The 24,973-nt window shown below is 47.9% G+C and overlaps 1 protein-coding gene across 4 annotated transcripts in view; it reads right to left on the bottom strand.

Annotated features, from left to right (window-relative positions):
* cdcp1b (CUB domain containing protein 1b) overlaps positions 1–24,973 on the bottom strand; it is a 101,762-nt gene that overhangs the window by 5,644 nt on the left and 71,145 nt on the right. Inside the window, exons 8-9 of one of the 4 annotated variants that reach the window (XR_009507127.1) lie at positions 3,451–5,532; positions 523–3,337 (exon numbers count right to left, since the gene is read on the bottom strand). Coding sequence is in view for 3 of the 4 variants with exons in the window: in XM_059945688.1 (XP_059801671.1) it covers positions 15,381–15,508 (128 nt within the window). In the remaining variant the exon portion in view is untranslated. Of the gene's footprint in view, positions 1–522; positions 3,338–3,450; positions 5,533–15,144; positions 15,509–22,227; positions 23,220–24,973 lie in introns of those variants that run through there. The other 3 variants (XM_059945687.1, XM_059945688.1, XM_059945689.1) reach the window with 3 other exon arrangements.

Raw genomic sequence — 24,973 nt, 5'->3', positions numbered from 1 at the left:
ATTGACATATAATGTAAAAAGATGCTGTCCTAACACAGACTATCATGAAGCACCACTAGTCACTGGCAGCCAACCAGAAAAGGCTCCCTTTATTCCCACTCTTTGCCTCCTGCCAATCAGCCACTGCTTTATCCATGCTAGTATCTCTTCAGTAAATCCATAGGCTCATAAGCAGCCTCATGAGTGGCTCCTTGTCAAAGGCCTGCAAATCCAAGTACCCAAGATCCATTGATTCTCTTTTGTCTATCCTGCTTGTTATTTCTTCAAAGATTTCCAACATATTTCTGAAGCAAGATTTTCTGTTAAGGAAACCATGCTGATTTTTTGCTTATTTTATCATGTGCCTCCATGTATCCTAAAACCATATCCTTAACAATCAACTCCAACATCTTTTCAACCACTGAGGTCAGGCTAACGTGGCTACAATTCCTCCCTCTCTACCTCTTGAAGCTTGAAGAGATATTTGCAATTATTTCCCCTCTGGAACTATGCTAGAATCTATTAGTTCTTGAAAGAGCATTACTAATGACTGCACAATCTCTTTAGCTACTTTGTTCAGAACTGTGGGTTGTAGTCCGTCTAGTCAACAGCCTATTTTATAAAGTGCATCCAAGTACCTCAAAGCCACAATCTTAACAATTGACTCCAACATCTTCCGAAACACTAACCACCTTTAGCCTCCTTTCTTCCGGAAGAGTGGATTGACATTTGCAATTTTCTAGTTCTCTGGAACTATGCCAGAATCCAGTGTTTTTTGAAAGATCTTTACTAATGCCTCCACAATCTTTTCAGACACCTCTTTTAGAAGCAAGTGGTGTAGACCATTTGATCTAGATGACTTACCTATCTTCAAACCTTTCAGGTCCTCAAGCACCTTCTCCTAGTAATGGTAACTTCACACACTTCTGCCCCCGATGCTCTCGAACTTCCAGTATACTGCTAGTATCTTCCACAGTGAAAACAGATGCAAAATACTTATTCAGTTCTTCCACCATTTCCTTGTCCCGCATAACTACCTCTCCAGCATCGATTTCCAATGGTTCGATATCCATTCTCACCTCTCATTTACACTTTATATATCTGATGAAACTTTTGGTATCCTCTTTAATATTATTGGTTAGCTTATCTTTGCATTCCATCTTTTCCTTCTTTATGACTTTTTTAGTATCCTTCTGTTGGTTTTAAAAAGTTTCCCAATCTTGTAACTTCCTACTAATTTTTGCTCTGTTATATGCCCTCTCTTTGGCTTTTATGTTGGCTTTGACTTCTCTTGTCAGCCATGGTTGCAAAATCTTGCCTTTAGAACACTTCTTCTTTGGGATCTATCAAAATTGCTCCCAGAAATTCCAGTCATTGCTGCTCTGCCGTCATACATGTTAGTTGGCCCTTCCAATCAATTTTCGCCAGCTCCTTTACACTACTGATACATCTGACTTTATCTCCTTCTTCTCAAATTGCATGGTGAATTCTACCATATTATGATCACTGTACCCCTAAGGGTTCCTTTACCTTAATCTCTCTAATTAGTTCTGGTTCAATCCAGAATAGCTGATCTCCTAGTGGGCTCAACCACAAGCTGCTCTAAAATGCCATCTTGTAGGCATTCTACAATTCCCCTTCTGAGGATCAAGCACCAACCTGATTTACTTGCATATTGATATCCCCCATAACATTGCCATTTTGATATGCATTTTCTATCTCTCATTCTAATTCACAGACATCTTTACTAATATTTGGTGGCCTGTATATAGCTCCTGTCAGGGTTTTTTTACCCTTTGCTCTACCCAGAACCTTCCTCTCCACACCTTCTGAACCTATTTCACCTCTTTCTAATGAGTTAATTTCATTATTTTTAACCAGCAGGGTCACCCCATCCCCATGGCTTATCTGCCTGTCCTTCTGTATCCTTGGATGTTAGGCTCCCAGCTAATATGTTTCAGTCACGATTCAGTGTTTCCCATAATGTGATACATGGCAATCTGTAGCTGTTCTACAAGTTCATCTACCTTATTCCATATACTTCTTGAATTCAAATATACCCTTCAGTCCTGTATTCATCACCTTACACTGCAATTCATCCTGCAACTTTACCCTATCATCAGCCTCTGTTTGCTACAGGCCTCATCACACACTCCCCTTTTTCTAAACCAACTACCTCCTCCTCAGCCCTATGAATCCATTTCCTATACTCCTGCTAAATTTGTTTAAACCCTCCCCACAAGCTTGAGCAAACCTGCCTAGAAAGATTGTGTTCCCCCTCGGGTTCGAGTGCACTGTCCATTTTGTGCCAGTTCCTCAGCCTCACATTCCTCTACCAAATCATCCTGGTTTTACCTTTACTGGCGTGTGGCACAGGCAGCAATCCAGAGATTACTAGCCTGGAGGTCCTGCTTTTCAGCTTTCTACCCAGCTCCCTAAAATCTCTTGTCAGGACTTCCTCACCTTTCCTACCAAAGTCATTGGTGCCAGTATGCACCAGGAGTCCAGGCAGCTCACACTCCCTCTTTAGAATGCCGTAGTCCCGACCCTGACCCTGGCATCAGGGAGGCAACGTACCATCTCGTTGTCTGTACCACGCCCACAGAGTCTCACGTCTATTACTTTGATTATGGAATCTTCTATCACCACTGCAGCCATCTTCACCTCTAAACTCTTCTAAGCCACAGCCGCAGACTTAATGCCAGAGACCTGATCACTGCAGCTGACCCAGGCTAACAGTATCCAAAGTGGTATACTTATTATTGAGGGGAACAGCCATGCAGTATTTTGTACTGGCTGCCCGTTTTCCTTCCTTCTCCTCACAGTCACCCAGTTACCTGCCTCCTGCAACCTAGGGATGACTACCTTCCTGTAGCTCCTGTTTATCACTTCCTCAGTCTCACGCATGAGCCAAAGGTCATCGAGCTGCAGCTCCAGTTCCTTAACATGTTCTCTGAGGAACTGCAGTCAGTGCACCTGGTGCACTTGTGGTTATCTGGGATTCTGGAGGAATGAAGAATAAAGATGAGAAAGAAGAAACTTACCAAATACTTACCTCACCCAATCCTCATAAGTCAAAGCCACTCCAACACTGGCCAATCCAGACAACAGTGGCTTTGTGTGCCCCTGCCTTGTTATTAATCACCCTTTCTAATGAATCCTGTTCACGGATCAGGTGCAGTCCAGCTCCAAAGAACTACCACAAAGAGAGATGCCTTCTTAATCTCTAGCCGTGAACCTCATGAGGATGAATCTTCTTTTGGTGCTCCTGCTCACTGATTGGGTGCAATGCAAATCCTACTGATATTCTTTCCACAGCTACCTCTTCCCACTCTGTCACTTTGCTCAGTTGCTCTACCTCCACCACAATTGATGATGCCTCTTCCCACTCTGTCACTTTCTCAGTTGCTCTATCTCCACCACAATTGATGATATCTCTTCCCACTCTGTCACTTTTCTCAGTTGCTCTACCTCCACCACAATTGATGATATCTCTTCCCACTCTGTCACTTTTCTCAGTTGCTCTACCTCCACCACAATTGATGATGCCTCTTCCCACTCTGTCACTTTCTCAGTTGCTCTACCCCCACCACAATTGATGATATCTCTTCCCACTCTGTCACTTTCTCAGTTGCTCTACCGCCACCACAATTGATGATATCTCTTCCCACTCTGTCACTTTCTCAGTTGCTCTACCGCCACCACAATTGCTCTCAGGGTGAGGGTTTCCATTCTAGGATATCCGAGATACCATCCTTCTCCAAACAGCAGAGCTTCCCTTCCACCACCATCACTCAAATCTCTTCCATTTCCCACACATCTGCTCTCACTCCATCCTCCTGTCGCTACTACAGGGATAGGTGACCACCCAATGAGCCTCGTTTCCAGCATATCATTCTCCATAACTACCGCCATCTGTAATGGGATTCTGAAAATGCTCTGTTTCTCCATTTCCTGCTTCCCACAGGGAACGGTCTCTATACAGATCCCTTAGCCACTTGTCTTTTCACACTGATCTATCTCCTGGCAATTCTTCCTGTAAGTGGGACATGTGCTACACCTGCTTCTACACCTCCTCCCTCTCCCTGGTTCACGGTCCCAAACAGTCCTTCCAAGTGAAGCAACACTTCACCTGAAAGTCTGTCAGAGTCATCGACTGTAATCAGGGCTCCTCCGCATCAGGGAAACCTGACATTGTTTGGGGGACTGCTCCGCTCCTTCTGCTACAGAAGGCAGGAATTCCTGGTGGCCACCTATTTCAATTCAACTTCCCACTCCCATTCTGATGTCGATTCATGGCCTTCTCTACTTCCACGATGAGGCCACACTCAAGGTGGATGAGTGTGCCTCAAATTCCTTCTGGTAGCCTCAAATTTGAAGGCATGAACATCAATTTCTCTAATACATAGTAATTTCTCTGTCCTCCCATTCTCTCTTTTTCCATTCTAGTTCCCCTTCACCTGTTCTCTTCTCACCTGCCAACCTCCTCCCTCTAGTAGCCCTCCTTTCCTTTCTCCCATGCTCCACTGTCCTCTTCTATCAGAGTGCTTCTTCAGCCCTTTACTTCTTCCACTTTAAGTTTTGTTTCTCACTTTATCACCTCTCCCGCGCCATTCCCTTCTCATTCATCTATCGCCCACCAGCTTGTATTCTTTTCCCATTATTCTGGCTTCAGCCCCCTTCCCTTCCAGTCCTGATGAAGGACCTCAGCCTGAAACGTCATCTGATTCCTCCTCTCCACAGTAGCTGCCTGACTTGCTGAGTTCCTCCAGTATTCTGTGTGTATCTTTTAGCTGCTTTTCCTTGATGCATTTCCACTGGCCATTCTATCAGAAGGGTCTCACAGTTCCAACACCTGTTGGTTAAGGAGTAGGGAATTCACAGTGGATTTATCAGTGATTATACCTGACAATGGACAAAAATTGTCAACCTTAGTTCCTAATCCTACTGCAAGGTCTCAACGCAAAACATTGACCACCTCTGTTCCTCAACATATGCTGCTCAACCACTGTGATTTTGATTTTTTTTTTGTTCCCAGTACCTGCATTCTCTTGTGTCGGAACTGCCACTACCTCCTGCACAAATCTCTCCACCAATCCTAATGGAGGAGATAGCACTGAGGTGAAGATCTTTCAGGAAGAAGTGTAGGGACGGGAAGACAGGGAGCTGAAGGAAGGGCAGATAATATGAAAGGAGGAAGGAAGAGGGAAAGGGAGGAGAGCTACAGATGGAGTGGAGGGGAGAAGAGATAAAGTCTTTTTAGGAGGACAAAGTGAGGTAGAAGTAGAGGGAATAGGCAGATAAGGTTCACAGGGAAGGGAAGGCATTTGGGGTAGGAGAGGGGTTAGGAATTAGAGGAGGGTGAATGAAGATAGGTTTGAAGGTGGGGAGACAGGAAATAGGAAGGGGAAGAAGTGATTTGGGAGAGCAGGGGGAGAAGAAGATGTGAGGAAACCTACCGTTTTTGCAAACAACACACGATCACAACAAGAGTGGCAATCAGAGCCAGTCCTCCCACTGCTGCGACACAGGTCATCAGCACCTCCATGTTATCTGTGTCAAAGCAAAGTTGTTGGGATTAAACAGAGAACAAAAACATTTCAAAACACTTACATTTCTATGGACCCTTTCAAACCTTTTCACCACACTTCCCCTGCTCTAACCTCAACAGCTACGATCAATAAAGGGGAAAGTTACGTAGTCATCAAAGCTCAGGCAAAATCTGACTTTCTACCTGAAGGTAAATAACATAGGACAGCAAACCCTTGGTTGGGCTAGGGAAATATGGACAAGACCATTCGAAACGGCAGATTTTCAACTTTGACCCATTGAACGCCATGCCCTAATTTACAGGAATTGCATCACTGCGTGATTAGAGTATGGGAATCACTGTTACCACAGTAGTGAAAGACAATGTGTGGGCTGGGCCCGGATGTAACACAATTTCTTCAGCCAGATTTCCCACGATATGCAAAATACTGAACAGTCACATTGGTGTCACAACTATAACACGCTTTGAGTGAAGTCTAAGAGAACAGTCGGTTAGCAAGAGGTGAGGTGACTGTGCCATCGTTAATTCCTTGTTAAGCCTATAGCCCCCCAGCTGTCCCTTGCTACCAAGCGCCCCCACCACTGCCTTTATTTTTAATCACCCTGTTGGAACTCCCCCCACCCCAGGTAGGTGTGAGAAGGGTGGTGTGATATCACCTACTTTGTGAACCACTGCTCCTTTCCACAAACTTCTCCAAATGTCTTTTAAAGGTCAACTTGCAGGTTGAGTCAGTGGTGAGGAAGGCAAATGCAATGTTAGCATTCATTTTAAGAGGTCTAGCATACAAGAGCAAGGATGTGATGCTGAGGCTTTATAAGGCCCTGTTGAGGCCTCACCTTGAGTATTGTGAACAGTTTTGGGCTCTTCATCTAAGAGAAGATGTGCTGGCATTGGAGAAGATTCAGAGGAGGTTCACAAGGATGATTCTGGGAATTAAAGGTTTATCATACAAGCAACATCTGATAGTTCTGGGTCTGTACTCGCTGGAACTTACTAGGATGAGAAGGGATCTCATTGAAACCTTTCGAATGTCAAAAGACCTAGACAGAGTAGATGTGGCAAGGACATTTCTCACAGTGGGGGAATCTAGGACAAGAGGGCACAGCCTCAGGAAAGAGGGGTGTCCTTTTAAAACAGAAATGCAGAGAAATTTCTTTAGCCAGAGGGTGGTGAATTTGTGGAATTTGTTACCACAGGCAGCTGTGGAGGCCAGGTCATTGGGTGTATTTAAGGCAGAGCTTGCTAGGTTCTTGATTGGACATGGCATCAAAGGTTACGGGGAGAAGGTCAGGGAGTGAGGCTGAGGAGGAGAGAAAAGGATCAACCATGATTAAATGGTGGAGCAAACTCGATGGGCCAAATAACCCAATTCTGCTCCTATGTCTTATAGTCTTATGGTCTAAACATCGTGAAACAGTTAGAGCAATGGTGTCCTCCGTATGCAGTATGTGGGAGGTCAGAGTCAACACAGTTGTCCCTGATGACCACACCTGCAATAGGTGCGTCCAGCTGCAGCTCCTATCAGACCGAGTTAGGGAATTGGAGCAGGAGCTGGATGAACTACGGATCATTCGGGAGGCAGAGGTAGAGATAGATAAGAGTTATCAGGAGGTAGTCACACCGAAAAGACAGGAGGTAGGCAAATGGGTGACAGTCAAGAGAGGCAGGGGGAGCAGACAGAGAGAGTAGAGCACCCCTGTGGCCGTTCCCATCAAAAATAAGTATACCGCTTTGGATACTGTTGGTGGGGATGACCTACCAGGAACAAGCTGCAGTGGTCCTGTCTCTGGCACTGAGGTTGGACCCTCGACTAGGAAGGGGAGGAAGGAAGAGAAGAGAGCGGTAGTGATAGGGGATTCTATAGTCAGGGGGGGCGGATAGGAGATTTTGTGGGGAAGATCGGGAGTCTCGGATGGTATGTTGCTTCCCTGGTGCCGGGGTCCGAGATATCTCAGATCGGGTGCAGGTTATTCTCGAGAGGGAGGGCAAGAATCCAGATGTTGTGGTCCATGTAGGGACCAATGACGTGGGTAGGATGAGTGAGGGGGTCCTGCGTAGGGAGTTCAGGGAGTTAGGTGCGAAGCTGAAGAGCAGGACCTCCAGGGTAACAATCTCAGGATTTCTACCTGTGCCACCTGCGAGTGAGGCAAGGAACAGAAAGATTATAAAGATTAATACGTGGCTGAGAGGATGGTGCAGGAGGGAGGGCCTCAGGTTTTTAGATAATTGGGCTTTGTTCCAGGGAAGGTGGGATCTGTTCCAAAGGGACGGTTTACATCTGAACTGGAGCGGTACTAACATTCTTGCAGGGAAGTTTGCTAGTGCTTCTTGGGGGGGGTTTAAACTAAATTTGCAGGGGGCGGGGGTCCAGAATGTGAGGGAGGATAGCGAGAGGAAGAATAAAGGACAGGTGGGGACTACACGGTTCTGGAATATTAAGTGTGTAGTAGAGGAAGGTGAGGCGGAACGAGTGATAAGGAGGACTCATGTACAGAGGGATGGTCTGACGGAACATGGAGTTAAATGTGCAGAAAGAATAAGTAAATTTAGGAAGGACAACAAAATTCTAGGGGAGTATAGCCCGATGGGAGTTCAGGGAGCTGGGTTAAGCACAATAGTCAGCGATTCAAACAGAGAGAGGAGAAATGGGCTAAAAATTCTATATCTGAATGCACGAAGTGTCAGAAATAAGGCGGATGAGCTTGAAGCTCAGGTGTGAATGGGTAACTAAGATGTTGTTGGGATAACAGAGACATGGCTGTAGGGAGATCAGACCTGGGAAATGAATGTACAAGGGTATACGTGCTATTGTAGGGACAGAAATGTGGACAGAGAGGGTGGGGTGTCCCTGTTGGTGAGGAATGAGATTCAGTCCTTTTCAAGGGGGGGACATAGGGTCAGGAGAAGTAGAGTCTGTGTGGATAGAACTGAGGAACAGTAAGGGCAAAAGGACCCTAATGGGTGTTGTCTACAGGCCACCAAACAGTAGCATGGATATTGGGTGCAAGTTGAATAGGGAGTTAACATTGGCATGTGGCAAAGGTAATGTCGCAGTAGTTATGGGAGATTTCAACATGCAGGTGAACTGGGAGAATCAGGTTGGTGCTGGACCACAGGATAGGGAGTTTGTAGAGACCTACGGGATGCATTCTTGGAACAGCTTGTACGAGAGCTGACCAGGGACAAGACTATTCTGGATTTAGTGTTATGTAATGAACGGGATTTGATAAGCGATCTTGCAGTAAAGGAGCCATTAGGAGGTAGTGATCATAATATGATAAGCTTTCATCTGCAATTTGAAAAGGATAAAGGCAGCTTGGAGGTGTCAGTGTTGCAGATGAACAGGGGGAACTATGGAGCCATGAGGGAGGAGCTGGCCAAAGTTGACTGGACGGATAGCCTAGCAGAAAAGACAGTGGAACAGCAATGGCAGGTATTCTTGGGAATAATGCACAAGGTGCAAAATCAGTTCATCCCCCAGAGAAGGAAGGATTCAAAGGGGGGAAAGGGGCCACAGTGGTTGACAAAGGAAGTCAGAGATTGCATAGCATTAAAAAAAAGGAAATATGACAGAGCTAAAGTGAGTGGGAGGACAGATGATTGGGAAGTTTTTAAGGAACAACAGAACTTAACTAAAAAGGCAATACAGGGAGAAAAAATGAGGTACGAACGCAAACTAGCCAGGAATATAAAGGAGGATAGCAAAAGCTTTTTTAGGTATGTGAAGAGAAAGAAAATAGTTAGGAACAATGTTGGGCCCTTGAAGAATGAATTGGGTGAAATTGTTATGGGAAACAGAGAAATGGCAGAAGAATTTAATAAGCACTTTAGATCTGTCTTCACTAAGGAAGACACAAGCAATCTCCCAAATGTATGGATGGGCCAAGGACATAGGGTAACAGAGGAAATGAAACAGATTGACATTCGGAAGGAAACGGTGATGAGAAGACTGATGGGACTGAAGGCTGACAAATCCCCAGGTCCAGATGGTCTGCACTCTAGGGTACCAAAGGAGGTGGCCCTGGAAATTGCGGATGCATTGGTAATCATTTTCCAATGTTCCATAGATTCAGGAACAGTTCCTGAGGATTGGAGAATGACTAATGTTATCCCACTTTTTAAGAAAGGAGGGAGGGAGAAAACAGAGAACTATCGACCTGTCAGCCTAACATCAGTGGTGGGGAAGATGCTGGAGTCCATTATTAAAGATGAAATAGTGACATATCTAGATAGCAGTGATAGGATTGGGCCGAGCCAGCATGGATTTACCAACGGTAAATCATGCTTGACTAATCTATTGGAGTTTTTCGAGGATGTAACCAGGAAGTTAGACGGGGCAGATCCAGTGGATGTAGTGTACCTTGATTTTCAAAAGGCATTTGATAACGTCCCACATAGGAGATTGGTGGATAAAATCAAAGCTCATGGCATTGGGGGGAAGACAGTGAGATGGATAGAAAACTGGTTGGCAGATAGAAAGCAAAGGGTAACGGTGAATGGGTGTTTCTCGGAATGACAGGTGGTGATTAGTGGGGTGCCACAGGGCTCGGTTTTGGGACCACAGCTGTCTACGATTTACGTCAATGATTTAGATAAAGGCATTGAGAATAACATCAGCAAATTTGCTGATGATACTAAGCTGGGTGGCAGTGTGACATGTGATGAGGATGTTAGGAGAATTCAGGGTGACTTGGATAGGCTGGGTGAGTGAGCAGATACTTGGCAGATGACGTTTAATGTGAATAAGTGTGAGGTTATTCACTTTGGGAGTAAGAACAGGAAGGCAGATTATTATCTGAACGGTGTAGAGTTGGGTAAGGGAGAAATACAAAGAGATCTAGGAGTCCTTGTTCATCAGTCACTGAAGGTGAATGAGCAAGTGCAGCAGGCAGTGAAGAAGGCTAATGGAAAGTTGGCCTTTATTACAAAGGGAATTGAGTACAAGAGCAAGGAAATCCTCTTGCATTTGTACAGAGCCCTGGTGAGACCACACCTGGAGTATTGTGTACAGTTTTGGTCTCCAGGGTTAAGGAAGGACATCCTGGCTGTAGAGAAAGTGCAGTATAGATTCACAAGGTTAATTCCTGGGATGTCTGGACTGTCTTACACAGAGAGGTTAGAGAGACTGGGCTTGTACATGCTGGAATTAAGGAGATTGAGAGGGGATCTGATTGAAACATATAAGATTATTAAGGGATTGGACAAGATAGAGGCAGGAAATATGTTCCAGATGCTGGGAGAGTCCAGTACCAGAGGGCATGGTTTGAGAATAAGGGGTAGGTCATTTAGGACAGAGTTAAGGAAAAACTTCTTCTCCCAGAGAGTTGTGGGGGTCTGGAATGCACTGCCTCGGAAGGCAGTGGAGGCCAATTCTCTGGATGCTTTCAAGAAGGAGCTAGATAGGTATCTTATGGATAAGGGAATCAAGGGATATGGGGACAAGGCAGGAACCGGGTATCGATAGTAGTTGATCAGCCATGATCTCAAAATGGCGGTGCAGGCTTGAAGGGCCGAATGGTCTACTTCCGCACCTATTGTCTATTGTTTCCACCTCTACCTCTCCCTCTAACAGACTGTTCCATATACCTCCCACACATAAGTAGCCCCTCAGTCCCTTTTAAATATTTCCACTTTCACTTTAAAACTATACCCTCTATTATTTGACTCTGCTACCCTGGGAAAAAGGACTTGGAACATTCATCTTATTTGTGCCCCTTATGATTTTATTTGCAAGATCATCCCTCAACTTCCTACATCACGGAAGACCTTCCCGGCCTATCTCATCTCTCCTTATAACCAGAGCCTTCCAGTCCCAGTAACCTTTTCTGAATCCGCCCACCCACAGCTTACCACATCTAGAAAGACTTAAAATATTCCAGTGTCTTCTGACAGTCAGAAGACAGCGAGTGGGAATAAAAGGGGCTTTTCTAGTCGGCTGCCAGTGACTAGTGGTGTTCCTCAGGTGTCAGTATTGGGACCATTACTTTTCACATTGTTTGTCAATGATTTGGATCATGGAATTGATGGTTTTGTGGTAAAGTTTGTGGATGATCTGAAGATAGGTAGTGCTGACGAAGCAATACGATTGCAGCAAGAGTTGGACAAAATGGAAGAATGGAAATAAAAGGGGCAGAGGGAATACAGTGCTGGGAAATGTATGATAATGCTGTAACCCCCTGGGTCGCCTCAGGCTCACTCAGCTCATTCTCGTCTAGGGGGAGCAGCCTTCGGCCCCGCCAAACTGGGTAATCAGCTGGTGTGGATGCTGTGTGATGTCCCCGCCTCGCCCAAAAACAGACAGTACACCATATGCGATTAAATGAGTACAATTTATAAAGGTTACTATAACTAAGTGATTAATAACGATACAGTATATATGAAGAGAAAAAAATAAAGAAAAGGCGCCAAACTTATCAAAGTCCAAACCACTTCGTGCACAACCGTTGGAGCTCAATTACTGAAGTCTTCTGGCCACCATTCGATCCCCTCCGAACTCCTCGACTCGCAGCTCAGGACCCTCCAAGTGGTCAACCAAGCACATCTAGCTTCATCCCCCCCTCCTCGGAGTACCTCCCGGCCTCGGACCCCCGCTTGGGGTCCGATCCTCGCCCAGCTTACAGCATTGCGTCCTCTCTCTCGACCCCCTTGCGCCGATCTGCCCAAAAGCCCGTCAACAAAAGCTTACAGACTCAGAAGAAAGAACATTAATCCCCATTTGGTTTACAAAGGAATACAATTCTCGTTATCAGTAAATTAGCATTCCTGCTAGTTAACAAAACAAAGAAGCCCTTTTGATTACATACACAGTAACAAAGAAAAAAGAAGAAACCCCCCCCTTACACTCTCCCCCACCAAATAAAAGTCATGTCCTCCTGACTATTAAATAACTTGCCACCTTTCCTGCCAACACACCCTAACCCAAGCACAAATAGTGACATCTCCTCCCCACACAGTAAACCTCACGCCCTGTTCCTCAGGCGCTACTTAGGCCAACTATCTGGGAGTTCCCTAACCCTTCTGAGACCTCCGTACCCCCTCACCTAAACCCTTCAGGCTTGGACACAACTGGGGATACCTTGGGCCCACTACCAACTCCTCTCTCAACCTCTCACTCATGCCCCACACTGCACACAGCTAACCCTCCCCGCTACACCTGACTCAATGGGAGAAGGGCCAAAGGTCTCTTCCTCAATCGAGGGAAAGTCAGCAAAAGGCAGCATGTACCACACATTCAGCACATCATCCATCGAATCTGTATTCTTCCTCGTTTCTGCGATTGGTAGCTGCTGTTTGATCTTCTCCAAACGGAAACACGTGGCCTGCACTGCTCCCGCAGTCTCTTCAGCCTCCTGTTCAGTATTCACTGCACTTCTCTCCAGCTTTTTCTTCCTCATGACTTCTTCCAGATCAACTTTCAGGTTTTGCACTTCATTTGAACTGTCGATGGTCATCTTCAGGTTCCCTTCAAGCTTCCACTTCTCTCTTCTGAGATTTGTTTGTAATTTCTTCACCTCCGCAAACTCCCCTCTCCAGGTTCTCAGTTTGCTGTTGCCCTCAGTCAGACAACTTTCTTCGTTCTCTCCAACTTGTAAGTCTACCGAATGGTTCCAGATCACTTTCTCCAGTCTCTCCGTCTTCATTTCAAACTTGATTCTGTAGAGACAGTCACTCATGAGCTGCGACCTTCGCCAGCCCCGGCACGTGTCCAGAAAACACTTTAACTGGGTAGTTCTCAGCTGCTCCTGCAATGACCTCACTTCATATTCTCCTGAGGCAAATCCAAATACCAAGAGATCCTCCACATACACCAAGACTCCAAACGCCTCCACATCCCCTATGGTCTTCCACCTGCCCAGCAGGAAGGTTGAAAGGGCTCCAGATATGCCCTGTGGCATCTTTTCGGACCCGAAGACTCCTAGGGAATTTATAACGGCCGTCTTCTCCTTGTCGGCCCCACTCATCGGGATCTAGCAACATCCACTCCTCAGATCCAGCACCTTAAACCACGTCGCACCACTCAGACAGGCCATCGCCTCTTCGGCCCTCAGGGCCATATTCTGGTCACTGACAGTGCGCCTCTTCAGCGCACTATAATCCACACACACGCTGCCTACGTCTTCCACGGCTTCAGGGGCCAGTCGCCGCAACCTCTCTCTCTCCGAGGTGTCCTCAGCAGTCAACTCCCCTCCCACGTGGTATTTCGCAGCGTCCACTAAGAGGGTCTCACCCTCAGATACTTCCCCCAGGCCGTACCACCAGCAGCTCTTGTTTGAATTCGGTATCGGCCCAATGCTGCTACACACGTCCGCACAAGCAGCTCGAAACTCTGGGTGCATCGACAATGTCTCCAAACAGTGCTCACCCGCCTCCTCCGGGCAGGCCCCCAAGCGCACCAGCAGGATATTGGTTCTCTCTAGAACAGAAACGCTGCCCGTCTCAACAGTGTCCAGACACATCAGCATTAACGATTCACAAACCTCAGTCTCCTCCACATTTGCCTCAAAGAACTCCATTTTCACTGACCAACAACCATTGTCTGGATAATCACCGGCACTGGTACCCCAAATCTCCAGTGCCCTCAATGTCGTCAGGGGTAAATGCTTCCAATAACGGTTATAAAACAAACTGTACAGCAACTTAACCGGCGCCCCGGTGCCGAGGATGGCTTTAACTTGACTTCCATCCATCCGTAACAACACCTGTGCGCATGGCCCCTCTAAGCCTTCAGGACTAGGGTCTGCTCCTTTCGGGAGTTCGTTGGTACATTGCTGGGACCGTGCTCCCCCAGAGACCCCAAGCCGTTCCCCCTCTGGGCCTCCTCTAAGTTTCCCGACACCTCTCGAATCAACGGAACAACTGATCCCCTTGGCACCACAAGCAATTTATCTGCCCCCCTAGGCAAAAGGGATACCCTAAAAACTTTCCACCAATCTCCTCCCACGGATATGATAAGCCCCCCAGCTGCGGCATTTGACTTCCAGTCGAACCAGACACATTTTCCCACACTTTCCCAGAACTGGCAGCTGTCACTTCGAGGTAATTGCGCCCGACAGTTCTAACAAAGTCACCAGCCCGCCTACTCAAACTTTCAACCCGTCCCTGTTGCTTTCCCTCAGCCAAGCACTGCCACTCACCCAACAACTGAGGGGTCCGCTCCGCCCATGCCTCCGCCCCTTTAGGGCTGGACATTATTCCAATAACCGGGCGGAGCTCACCACTGCTGAAACATCCCAACCTGTCACTCCTCACTCTCCAAACAGTACGGACAACCCATGGTCCCACCACCATTTCATCAGCGCTAGTCGGAACTCGAACAACGACCTCCAGGCTACCAACAGCAGCCACCCCACCCAACACACACGCAGTGATAACCAGCAATCGCACACCCACAAAGGCACATCAGCTCTTCGCTGCAGACACAATTTAAAGAGGGTGATCCTCAGAAATCAACCCCGGACGAGCCCTCACAATGTAACCCCCTGGGTCGCCTCAGGCTCACTCAGCTCATTCTCGTCTAGGGGGAGCAGCCTTCGGCCCCGCCAAACTGGGTAATCAGCTGGTGTGGATGCTGTGTGATGTCCCCGCCTCGCCCAAAAACAGACAGTACACCATAAGCCATTAAATGAGTACAATTTATAAAGGTTACTATAACTAAGTGATTAATAACGATACAGTATATATGAAGAGAAAAAAATAAAGAAAAGGCACCAAACTTATCAAAGTCCAAACCACTTCGTGCACAACCATTGCAGCTCAATTACTGAAGTCTTCTGGCCACCATTCGATCCCCTCCGAACTCCTCGACTCGCAGCTCGGGACCCTCCAAGTGGTCAACCAAGCACATCTAGCTTCATCCCCCCCTCCTCGGAGAACCTCCTGGACTCGGACCCCCGCTTGGGGTCCATTCCTCGCCCAGCTTACAGCATTGCGTCCTCTCTCTCTCACCCCCTCGCGCCGATCTGCCCAAAAGCTTACAGACTCAGGAGAAAGAACAACATTTATCCCAATTGGTTTACAAAGGAATACAATTCTCATTATCAGTAAATTAGCATTCCTGCTAGTTAACAAAACAAAGAAGCCCTTTTGATTACATACACAGTAACAAAGAAAAAAGAAGAAACCCCCTTTACAATGCATTTTTGTAATAGGAACTATTATCTAAATGGGGAGAATGCTCAAATATCAGAGCTGCAGAGGGATGTTGGAGTCCTCGTGCAAGACTTCCAGAAGGTTAATTTACAGTTTGAGTCTGGTAAAGAAGGCAAATGCAATGTTGGCATCTATTTGAAGGGGAACAGAGTTTCAAAGCAAGGGATAATGCTGAGGGTTTATAAGACACTAGTCAGGCCACACTTGGAGTATTGTCAACAGTTCTGGGCCCCATATCTCAGAAAGGATGTGTTGTCATTGGAGAGAGTCCAGAGGAGGTTCACGAGGATGTTTCTGGGAACGAAGGGGTTAACATATGAGGAGCGTTTGACAGCTTTGGGAATCTAGAAGAATACATAGGGATCTCATTGATACCTACCAAGTGTTGAAAGGACAAGATATGGTGGATGTGCAGAGGGGGTTTCCTATGGTGGGGGTATCCAGATTTAGAGGGCATAGCTTCAAAATTGTGGGGCGACCTTTTAGAACAGAGGTACTCTGTGGAGGCCAAATCTACGGGCATGTTTAAGGCTTCTCGATTGGTCAGGGCATCAAAGGATATGGCAGGAAGGCAGGTGTATAGGGTTGAGTGGGATCCAGGATCAGCCATGATGATATGGCGGAGCAGACTCAATGGGCTGAATTGCCTAATTCTGCTCTTATGTCTAATGGTATTATCCCAACTGATGTACGCAAATGCAACAAATGTATTCTTCACTACACTGACTACTTTTCTCCCACTTATGGGGAACCATATATCTGTTCTCCTCAGTCTCACTTGTTACGAATGAGGAGCAACTCTGATGGGCAGAAGAGTGCAAAGTCGCTTGAGAATCGCAAAATCGCTATTATTTCGGGTCTGATACCCAGGAAATGAGAGAGATAAACAGCTCATGTCAGTTAATGAGAGAGAGACAACACAGGGATACACAAAAGTGGAATGTCTCCTCCTAACAAAAGCGGAACGGATCCACTGATTACTGCTATTGTCTCTTGGAGAAGGATTGTGTATTGAGAACTGTTCTATTCATTGAAACCCCTCAGGGGACAACCAGAGTGGTCTGGTGAGTGGGGATAAAAGTGAGGTCTGGGGAACACCCCTCAGACGCACCAGGAGAGACGCTACGAGAGCGGTGGAGGCTTGTGTGTGTGTCCACTCTTGCCTGGGTGATGAGTCAACCACAGAAGAACGGTCTAGCTAAAGGACAGGGGTCATACGTGAATGGCCACAACAACAACGCATCGACGGATCAAGATCGTAAAAGGAAAGTTGGCAAGTCAATAACTGTTTCTCTCTCTCCAACAACTGCAACACAGCGACCAAAAACTTCTGCAGCCTGCATGAACTGAACTGAATTTTATATTTCCATCGGACAATTCATTATCCCCTAGACAACGATAGAGCTTATTTCTTATTGATTATTATTACACCCGCACTTTTAGGTTTAGTATTGATGACGTATATTATCTGTATATTTGCATTGATATTATTTTTATGTATTTTTACTAATAAATACTGTTAAAATTGTATCACCAGACTCCAACGGATACTCCTATCTTTGCTGGTAAGACACCCAGTTACGGGGTTCGTAACACACTGTTCTGTAATATTCCCTCGCAGACTGTCTATGTCCTGTCCTGGCTTAATTTCCCATTGTATCACTTCATACTTGTCTGAGTTAAGTTCCATTTGCCATTTGTTTCCCCACTTTACCAGTTGATCTAGATCCTGTTGTAACCTTAGGCACCTTCTCCACTGTCCATTTCACCACCAATCCAGATGTCCTCCATAAATTTACTGCTGCCTACATTTTTATAGAACATAGAAAATCACAGCACAGTACTGGCCCCTCAGCCCACCATTTGTCTCAACCTTTTAACCTGTTCTAAGATCAATCCAATCATTTCCTCTCACAGAGATTTCCACTACTATTTTAATCCATGTGCCTATCTAAGAGTTTCTTAAATGCCCCAATATTTATACTATGGCAGGGGATGGGAGCCAATAAGATAGAGTTGAGTGTAATCCTGCAGGTTCATGGGTGTAACATGAACATGAATGTAAAGAAAGACAAGCCAATGATCGGGTACAAGTGCAGACCCAGCTAAGAGTTGAATTGTATCACAGAGGCAAAATTCAAATAGGTGAAGAATGCTGAACTGAAGGTGCTGTACTTAAATGTCAGAATAAGGTGGATAAACTTGTGGCACCGATTATAGATTGGTCGGAATGACATTGTGGGCATCGCTGAATCATGGCTGAAAGAATGCCATAGTGGGAGCTGAACATCAAAGGGTATAATTTGTATTGAAAAGACAAGCAGGAAAGCATAGGTGGTGGTGTGAGATAGGAATTATTGGTAAGAAGTGACATAGGGTCAGAGAATATCGAATCTTTGTGGTTGGAGTTAAGAAACGGCAAAGGTAAAAAAAACATTAATGGAATCATATATAGGCCTCCAAATAGTAGCCAAGATGTGGGGTGGAGATCGCAAAGGGAGCTGGAAAAGGCATTAATAAGGGCAACGACACAATTGTAATGGGGAACTTCAATATGCAAGGGGATTGGGAAAATCAGGTTGCTATCAGATCGCAAGAGAGGAGATTTGTTGAATGCCTGTGAGTTGGCTTTTTAAAGCAGCTTGTGCTTGAGCCTACTCGGGGAAAGACTACCTTAGATTGGGTGTTGTGTAATAACCCAGATCTTATTAGGGAGCTTAATATAAAGGAACCCTTAGGAAAAATTGATTATAATATGATTGAATTCATACTGCAATTTGAGAGGGCGGAGCATAAGTCACATGTATCAGTACTGCAATGGAATAACGGGAATTACAGAGGCGTGAGAGAGAGGAGCTTGCCCAGATGGATTGAAGATACTGGCAGGGATGACAGCAGAGCAGAGATGATTGAAGTTTCTGGGAATAGTTTTCAAGGCGCAGGATAGATATGCCCCACAGAGAAAGAAGTTCTCAAATGGCAGGGGAGGCAACCATTGCAGACAAGGGAAGTTATAGACTGCATAAAAGCCAAGGAAAGGGCATATAAGATAGCAAAAGTGAGTGGGAAGTTGGATTACTAGGAAACTTTAAAATCCATCAAAAGGCAACTAAAAAAGTTATAAGAAGGGAAATGATAGAATATGATGGCCAAAAACCAATAATATAGAGCAGTATACTAAATGCTTTTTCCAGTTATCTAAAGAGTAAAAGACAGGTGAGAGTTGATATTGGACCACTGGAAAATGTTGCTGGTGAGGTAGTAATGGGGGACAAAGAAATGGCAGATGAACTTAATGAATACTTTGCATCAGTCTTCACTGTGGAAGACAGTAGCAGTGTGGCAATCTGAAAGGTCTTAAAGTGGATAAGTCATCTGGACCAGATGGACTTCATCCCAGAGGTTGCTCAAGAGATAATGAATGCATTAGTCATTATCTTCAAGAATCACTTGACACTGAATTGATCCCAGAGGATTAGATGATTGCAAATGTCACTCTGTAGCGGTGTGCTACACGCAGCGCTGAAATAACGACACGGAGTTGGTGAGCTGCAGTTGCAAAAAAAGATTTATTCAAACTTCGCAGCCTCGCTTTAAAGCCTTCCTATTGCTGTGCGTATTCACAGTCCCGTCCCGCGCGAGGGCTTTTCCCTTTGCTGGTGAAGCAGGCTTGGCGCCCTCTTTGCGACCGGCCTCAATGCCGGCGCGCACCACTTTGTGAGCCGGTTCGAGTGCGCTAGGAAGTGGGTCGCCACATAACCCCCCCCCCCAAGAACTGGCGATACACCCCCCCAATGTCCACAGTCTGGATCAGACTCTGTTTGGGAGGTCTGCCTCTGCACGCGGTACCGGAATCTCGACCAGCTGCGCCAAGTCCACATGGGCCGGTTTGAGTCGGTCCACCATGAAAACCTCCTCTTTACCCCCAAAGTCCAGTATGAAAGTGGACCCATTGTTTCTGATCACTATAAACGGCCCCTCATAGGGCCACTGTAGCAGTGGCCAATGTCCGGCCCATTGTACAAAAACGAACTTACAATTTTGCAGGTCTTTGGGTACACAGGTTGGGTTCTGCCCATGCTGCGAAGTGGGTATGGGGGCTAGGTTACCAAGCCTCTCGCATAGTCTGCCCAGGACTGCTGCGGGTTCTTCCTCTTGCCCTCTTGGGGCTGGTATGAACTCTCCTGGGATAACCAGGGGTGCGCCATATACCAACTCGGCCGTCGAAGCGTGCAGATCCACTTTGGGCGCCGTGCGGATTCCGGGCAGGACCCAGGGAAGCTCGTCCACCCAGTTAGGCCCTTTGAGGCGGGCCATGAGAGCCGACTTCAGGTGACGGTGGAAGCGCTCCACCAGTCCGTTCGACTGTGGGTGGTAGGCAGTTGTGTGGTGCAGCTGAGTCCCCAACAGGCTGGCCATAGCTGACCACAGGCTGGAGGTGAACTGGGCGCCTCTGTCGGAGGTAATGTGGGCTGGTACACCAAAGCAAGATACCCAGGTGGCAATCAGTGCTTGGGTGCAAGATTCGGAGGTGGTGTCGGTGAGTGGGACTGCCTCTGGCCATCTTGTGAACCGGTCCACGATAGTTAGGAGGTGCCACGCTCCGCGCGACACAGGCAGGGGGCCCACGATATCCACATGAATGTGGTCGAAACACCAGCAGGTGGGGTGGAACTGCTGCGGCACCTTGGCTGTTTGGCAGTGCATGCATGTTTTGGCCCATTCACTGACCTGCTTGCGGAGTCTGTGCCAAATGAGCCTGTTGGCCACCATCGGGACGGTTGTCCTGATGGAGGGTGCGCTAAGTTGTGAGTGGAAACGCGCCTTCGCCAGGCTGCCGGGACGACGGAGCGGGGTTGGCCGGTGGTGACGTCACAGAGTAGGGTCCTCTCACCTGGGCCTAAGGGGAGGTCCTGGAGCTGCAAACCGGAGACTGCAGTCCTGTAACTAGGGATCTCCTCATCTGCCTGCTGCGCCTCCACCAGTGCTTCATAGTCTACCCCCTGGGACAGGGCTTGGATGTTAGGGCGGGAGAGCGCGTCTGCCACAACATTGTCCTTACCCGAGTCATGCCGGACATCCGTTATGTACTCGGAGATGTAGGACAGATGTCGCTGCTGGCGGGATGCCAGGGTTCAGATGCTTTTGTGAACGCAACGGTAAGAGGTTTGTGGTCCGTGAACACGGTGAAAGGCCTACCTTCTAAGAAGTACCTGAAATGCTGGATTGCCAGGTATAGTGCCAACAGTTCCCGGTCGAAAGCACTGTATTTGAGCTCGGGTGGTCGTAGGTGTTTGCTGAAAAACGCCAGGGGTTGCCAGTGACCCTCGATGAGTTGTTCCAGCACTCCACTGGCTGCCGTGTTGGATGTGTCCACTGTGAGGGCGGTAGGGACGTCCGTTCTGGGGTGCACTAGCATCGCAGCATTTGTCAAGGCTTCTTTGGTTTTAATGAAAGCGGCAGCGGACTCCTCGTCCCAGGTAATGTCCTTGCCCTTACCCGACATCAGGGCGAACAGGGGGCGCATGATTCGGGCAGCTGAAGGGAGGAAGCGGTGGTAGAAATTCACCATACCCACGAATTCCTGAAGGCCTTTGATTGGGTTGGGTCAGAGGAAATGGCGGACCGCGTCTACCTTAGTGGGCAGAGGGGTTGCCCCATCTTTAGTAATCCTGTGGCCCAGGAAGTCAATGGTGTCGAGCCTGAACTGGCATTTGGCCAGGTTGATTGTCAGGCTGTATTCACTCCATCGGGCGTAGAGTTGACGGAGGTGGGACAGATGCTCCTGACGACTGCTGCTGGCTATGAGGATGTCGTCCAAATAGATGAAAGTGAAGTCCAGGTCGCGTCCCACCGTGTCCATTAACCGCTGAAACGTCTGTGCAGCATTCTTTAGGCTGAACGGCATGCGGAGGAACTCGAAAAGGCTGAAAGGGGTGATGAGAGCCGTTTCGGGGACGTCGTCAGGATGCATCGGGATTTGATGGTATCCCCGGACAAGGTCTGCCTTGGAGAAGATTTGCTACAAAGTCCTGAATGTGCGGCACAGGGTAGCGGTCCGGTGTGGTAGCCTCGTTCAGCCTGCGGTAGTTGCCGCACGGTCTCCAGCCCCCCGTCGCTTTGGGCACCATGTGCAGGGGGGAGGCCCATGGGCTGTCGGACCGCCGGATGATCCCCAATTCCTCCATCCTCTTGAACTCCTCCTTCGTCAGTCGGAGCTTGTCCGGGGGAAGCCTTCGAGCGCGGGCGTGGAGGGGTGGTCCCTGGGTCGGGATGTGGTGCTGTACGCCGTGCCTGGGCATGGCTGCCGTGAACTGCGGTGCCAGAAACGATGGGAAATCCACCAGGACTCTGGTGAAGTCGTTGTCGGACAGCGTGATGGAGCCGAGGTGAGGGGCCGGCAAATGGGCTTCACCCAGGGAGAACGTCTGAAAGGTCTCGGCGTGGACCAGTCTCTTCCTGGGCAGGTCGACCAATAGGCTGTGAGCTCACAAAAAATCCGCACCCAGAAGCGGTTGGGCTACGGCGGCCAGTGTGAAGTCCCACGTGAACTGGCTGGAGCCGAACTGTAGCCGCACCGTACGGGTGCCGTAGATCCTTACTGTGCTGCCGTTCACGGCCCTCCAGGGGGACCCGGTGCCCTGCTGTGGGAGTCGTAACTCGTCGGAGGTAAGATGCTGATCTCGGCACCGGTGTCGACCAAAAAACGGCGTCCCAACCTTCTGTCCCACACATACAGGAGGCTATCCCGATGGCCAGCCGCCGTAGCCATCAGCGGCGGCTAGCCCTGGCATTTCCCGGGAACTTGCAGGGCGGGCTACAGCGGCAGGCTTCTGCACCCCACCACTGGTGGTAGAAGCACCATTGTTCGTTGGGCCCCCCACCCCTGCCTCTGGGGTTAGTGGGCTCTGCGGCCGGGCCTGGTCTGGTTTGCTGCTGGGAGCGTGGCCTGGTGATCTGTGTGACGGATGCCCCACTCTCCTTCTTGGCTTTCCACAGCACCTACGCCTGGGCCGCCACCTTCCGGGGGTCGCTGAAATCCGCGTCGGACAGCAGCAGGCGTATGTCCTCGGGCAGCTGCTCCAGGAATGCCTGCTCAAACATGAGGGAGGGCTTGTGACCTCCAGCCAGGGAGAGCATCTCGTTCATCAAAGCCGATGATGGCCTGTCTCCCAAACCATCCAGGTGCAGTAAGCGGGCAGCTCGCTCGCGCCGTGAGAGTCCAAAAGTCCTTATGAGCAAGGCTTTGAATTCTGTGTATTTGCCCTCCGCTGGGGGCGACTGTATGAACTCCTCAACCTAGGCGGCTGTCTCCTGGTCGAGGGAGCTCACCACGTAGTAGTAACGTATGGCATCCGAGGTTATCTGCCGAATGTGGAATTGGGCTTCGGCTTGCTGGAACCATAGGTGAGGTCACATCGTCCAGAAGCTTGGCAGTTTCAACGAAACTGCATGAACAGATGCGGCGTCGTTCATCTTCGGCCCAAATATTATTTGGGCCGTCGGGGTCACCAATTGTAGCGGTGTGCTACACGCAGCGCTGAAATAATGACACGGAGTCAGTGAGCTGCAGTTGCAAAAAAAGATTTATTCAAACTTCGCGGACTCGCTTTAAAGCCTTCCTGATCCCGCCCTCCCCGGGTGGGACTGCGTATTCACAGTCCCGTCCCGCGCACGGGCTTTTCCCCTTGCTGGTGAAGCCCTCTTTGGGACCGGCCTCAATGCCGGCGCACACCACTTTGTGAGCCGGTTCGAGTGCGCTGGGAAGTGGGTCGCCACAACTCCACTCTTTAAGAAGTGAGGAAGGCAAAAGAAATTATAGGCCAGTTAGCCTAACCTCCATGACTGGCAAAGTGTTTGAGTCTATTATTAAACGTAGAAACATAGATACCAGAATAGATCCCAGCAGAACACCACAGGTCACCAGTCTCCAGGCAGAATACATTTCATCCTCAACCACATTCTGTTTTCAATGGGCAAGCCAATTTTGAGTCCACATAGCTAGGTTTCATGGTTGGGAAAGGGAGGGAGCGGGAAACACCAGAGAGACATTCTATAATGCCCCTCAGGCATTCTGTCAAGACACCAATTGTTTGAAATCAAATGACCTTGCCTGGTGATTCAAACCTTTGTGTGTCTACACTTGCACCAACGCCTGCCCCGGTACTTCTCGTCTGCCACCTGTCCCACACCCCTCCCGTGATACACCACCCTCGCCATTCCCAACATCCTTTGCTCCCTCCAGATTTACAAACTCACTCTCTGCTCCAGAGGGTATAGTACCGTGCAAAATTCTTGGGCACCCCAGCTATAAATGTTGGCCTTGGACTTTTGCACAGTATGTACCTTTATCATTACATCCTCAAAGAATTCTATGATGCTCGTAAACTATGACCTACCCCTTACAAAGCCATGCTGACTATTCCTATCTGACTGCTTTATGGTTCTCCAAATGCTCAGAAATCCTGACTTTAATTTGAAGTCAGACTCAGTTGTCTGTAGTTCCCAGGGTTATTCCCACTTCCTTTCTTGACTAACACTTGCCAGCTTCTAATCACTTGTGGCCACATAGGACACAAAGATCTTCAAAGGCGTAGCAATATTTTCCTCGCTTCCCATAATAACCTGGGATTTATCCTGCCTGGCCCAGGACTTGTCCTAGGTTTATCAAAGATTCCAGCACATCCACTTACTGAACAATGCCATGTTCCAGCATATCAGCTGGTTGTGCCCTTGTCCTCACAAAGATCAAGGTCCTTCTCATCAATGAATACTGAAGCAAAGTGTTCATTAAGGACCTCCCTACCTCCTCTGACTCCAGGCACGTGCTTCCTCTTCTATCCCTGACCGGTCCTACCCTCATTCTAGTTATCCTCCAGTTCTTCACAACACCTTGGGGTTTTCCTTAATCCTACTCAACAAGGCCATCTCCTGTCTCCTTCTAGTTTTCCTAAGTCTGTTCTTAAGCTCCTTCCTGGCGACCTTGTAGCTCTCTATACCTTGCTTTTGAACCTTAAGTTTCTTTCTTCCTCTTGACTAGATTTTCCAAATCTCTTTTCAACCATGGTTCCTTCACACTACCATCCTTTCCCTGCCTCAATGGGACAAATCTAACCAGAACCCCATGCAAGTACATACTAAACAACCCCTATGTTTCCAATGTGCACTTCCCCGAGTACATCTGTTCCCTATTTCTGCTCAATAGCATCATAATTCCATCTCCCCAAATTCAACAGTTTCTCATACCATCTTGTCCTATCCATCTTCAAGGCTATATTAAAGGTTAGGAAGTTG

This window comes from Hypanus sabinus, chromosome 20, assembly GCF_030144855.1.
Source record: "Hypanus sabinus isolate sHypSab1 chromosome 20, sHypSab1.hap1, whole genome shotgun sequence".
Lineage (NCBI taxonomy): Eukaryota > Metazoa > Chordata > Chondrichthyes > Myliobatiformes > Dasyatidae > Hypanus > Hypanus sabinus.
Note: the sequence above shows the minus strand (reverse complement) of the source record. Positions and strands in the feature narration are given on the sequence as shown.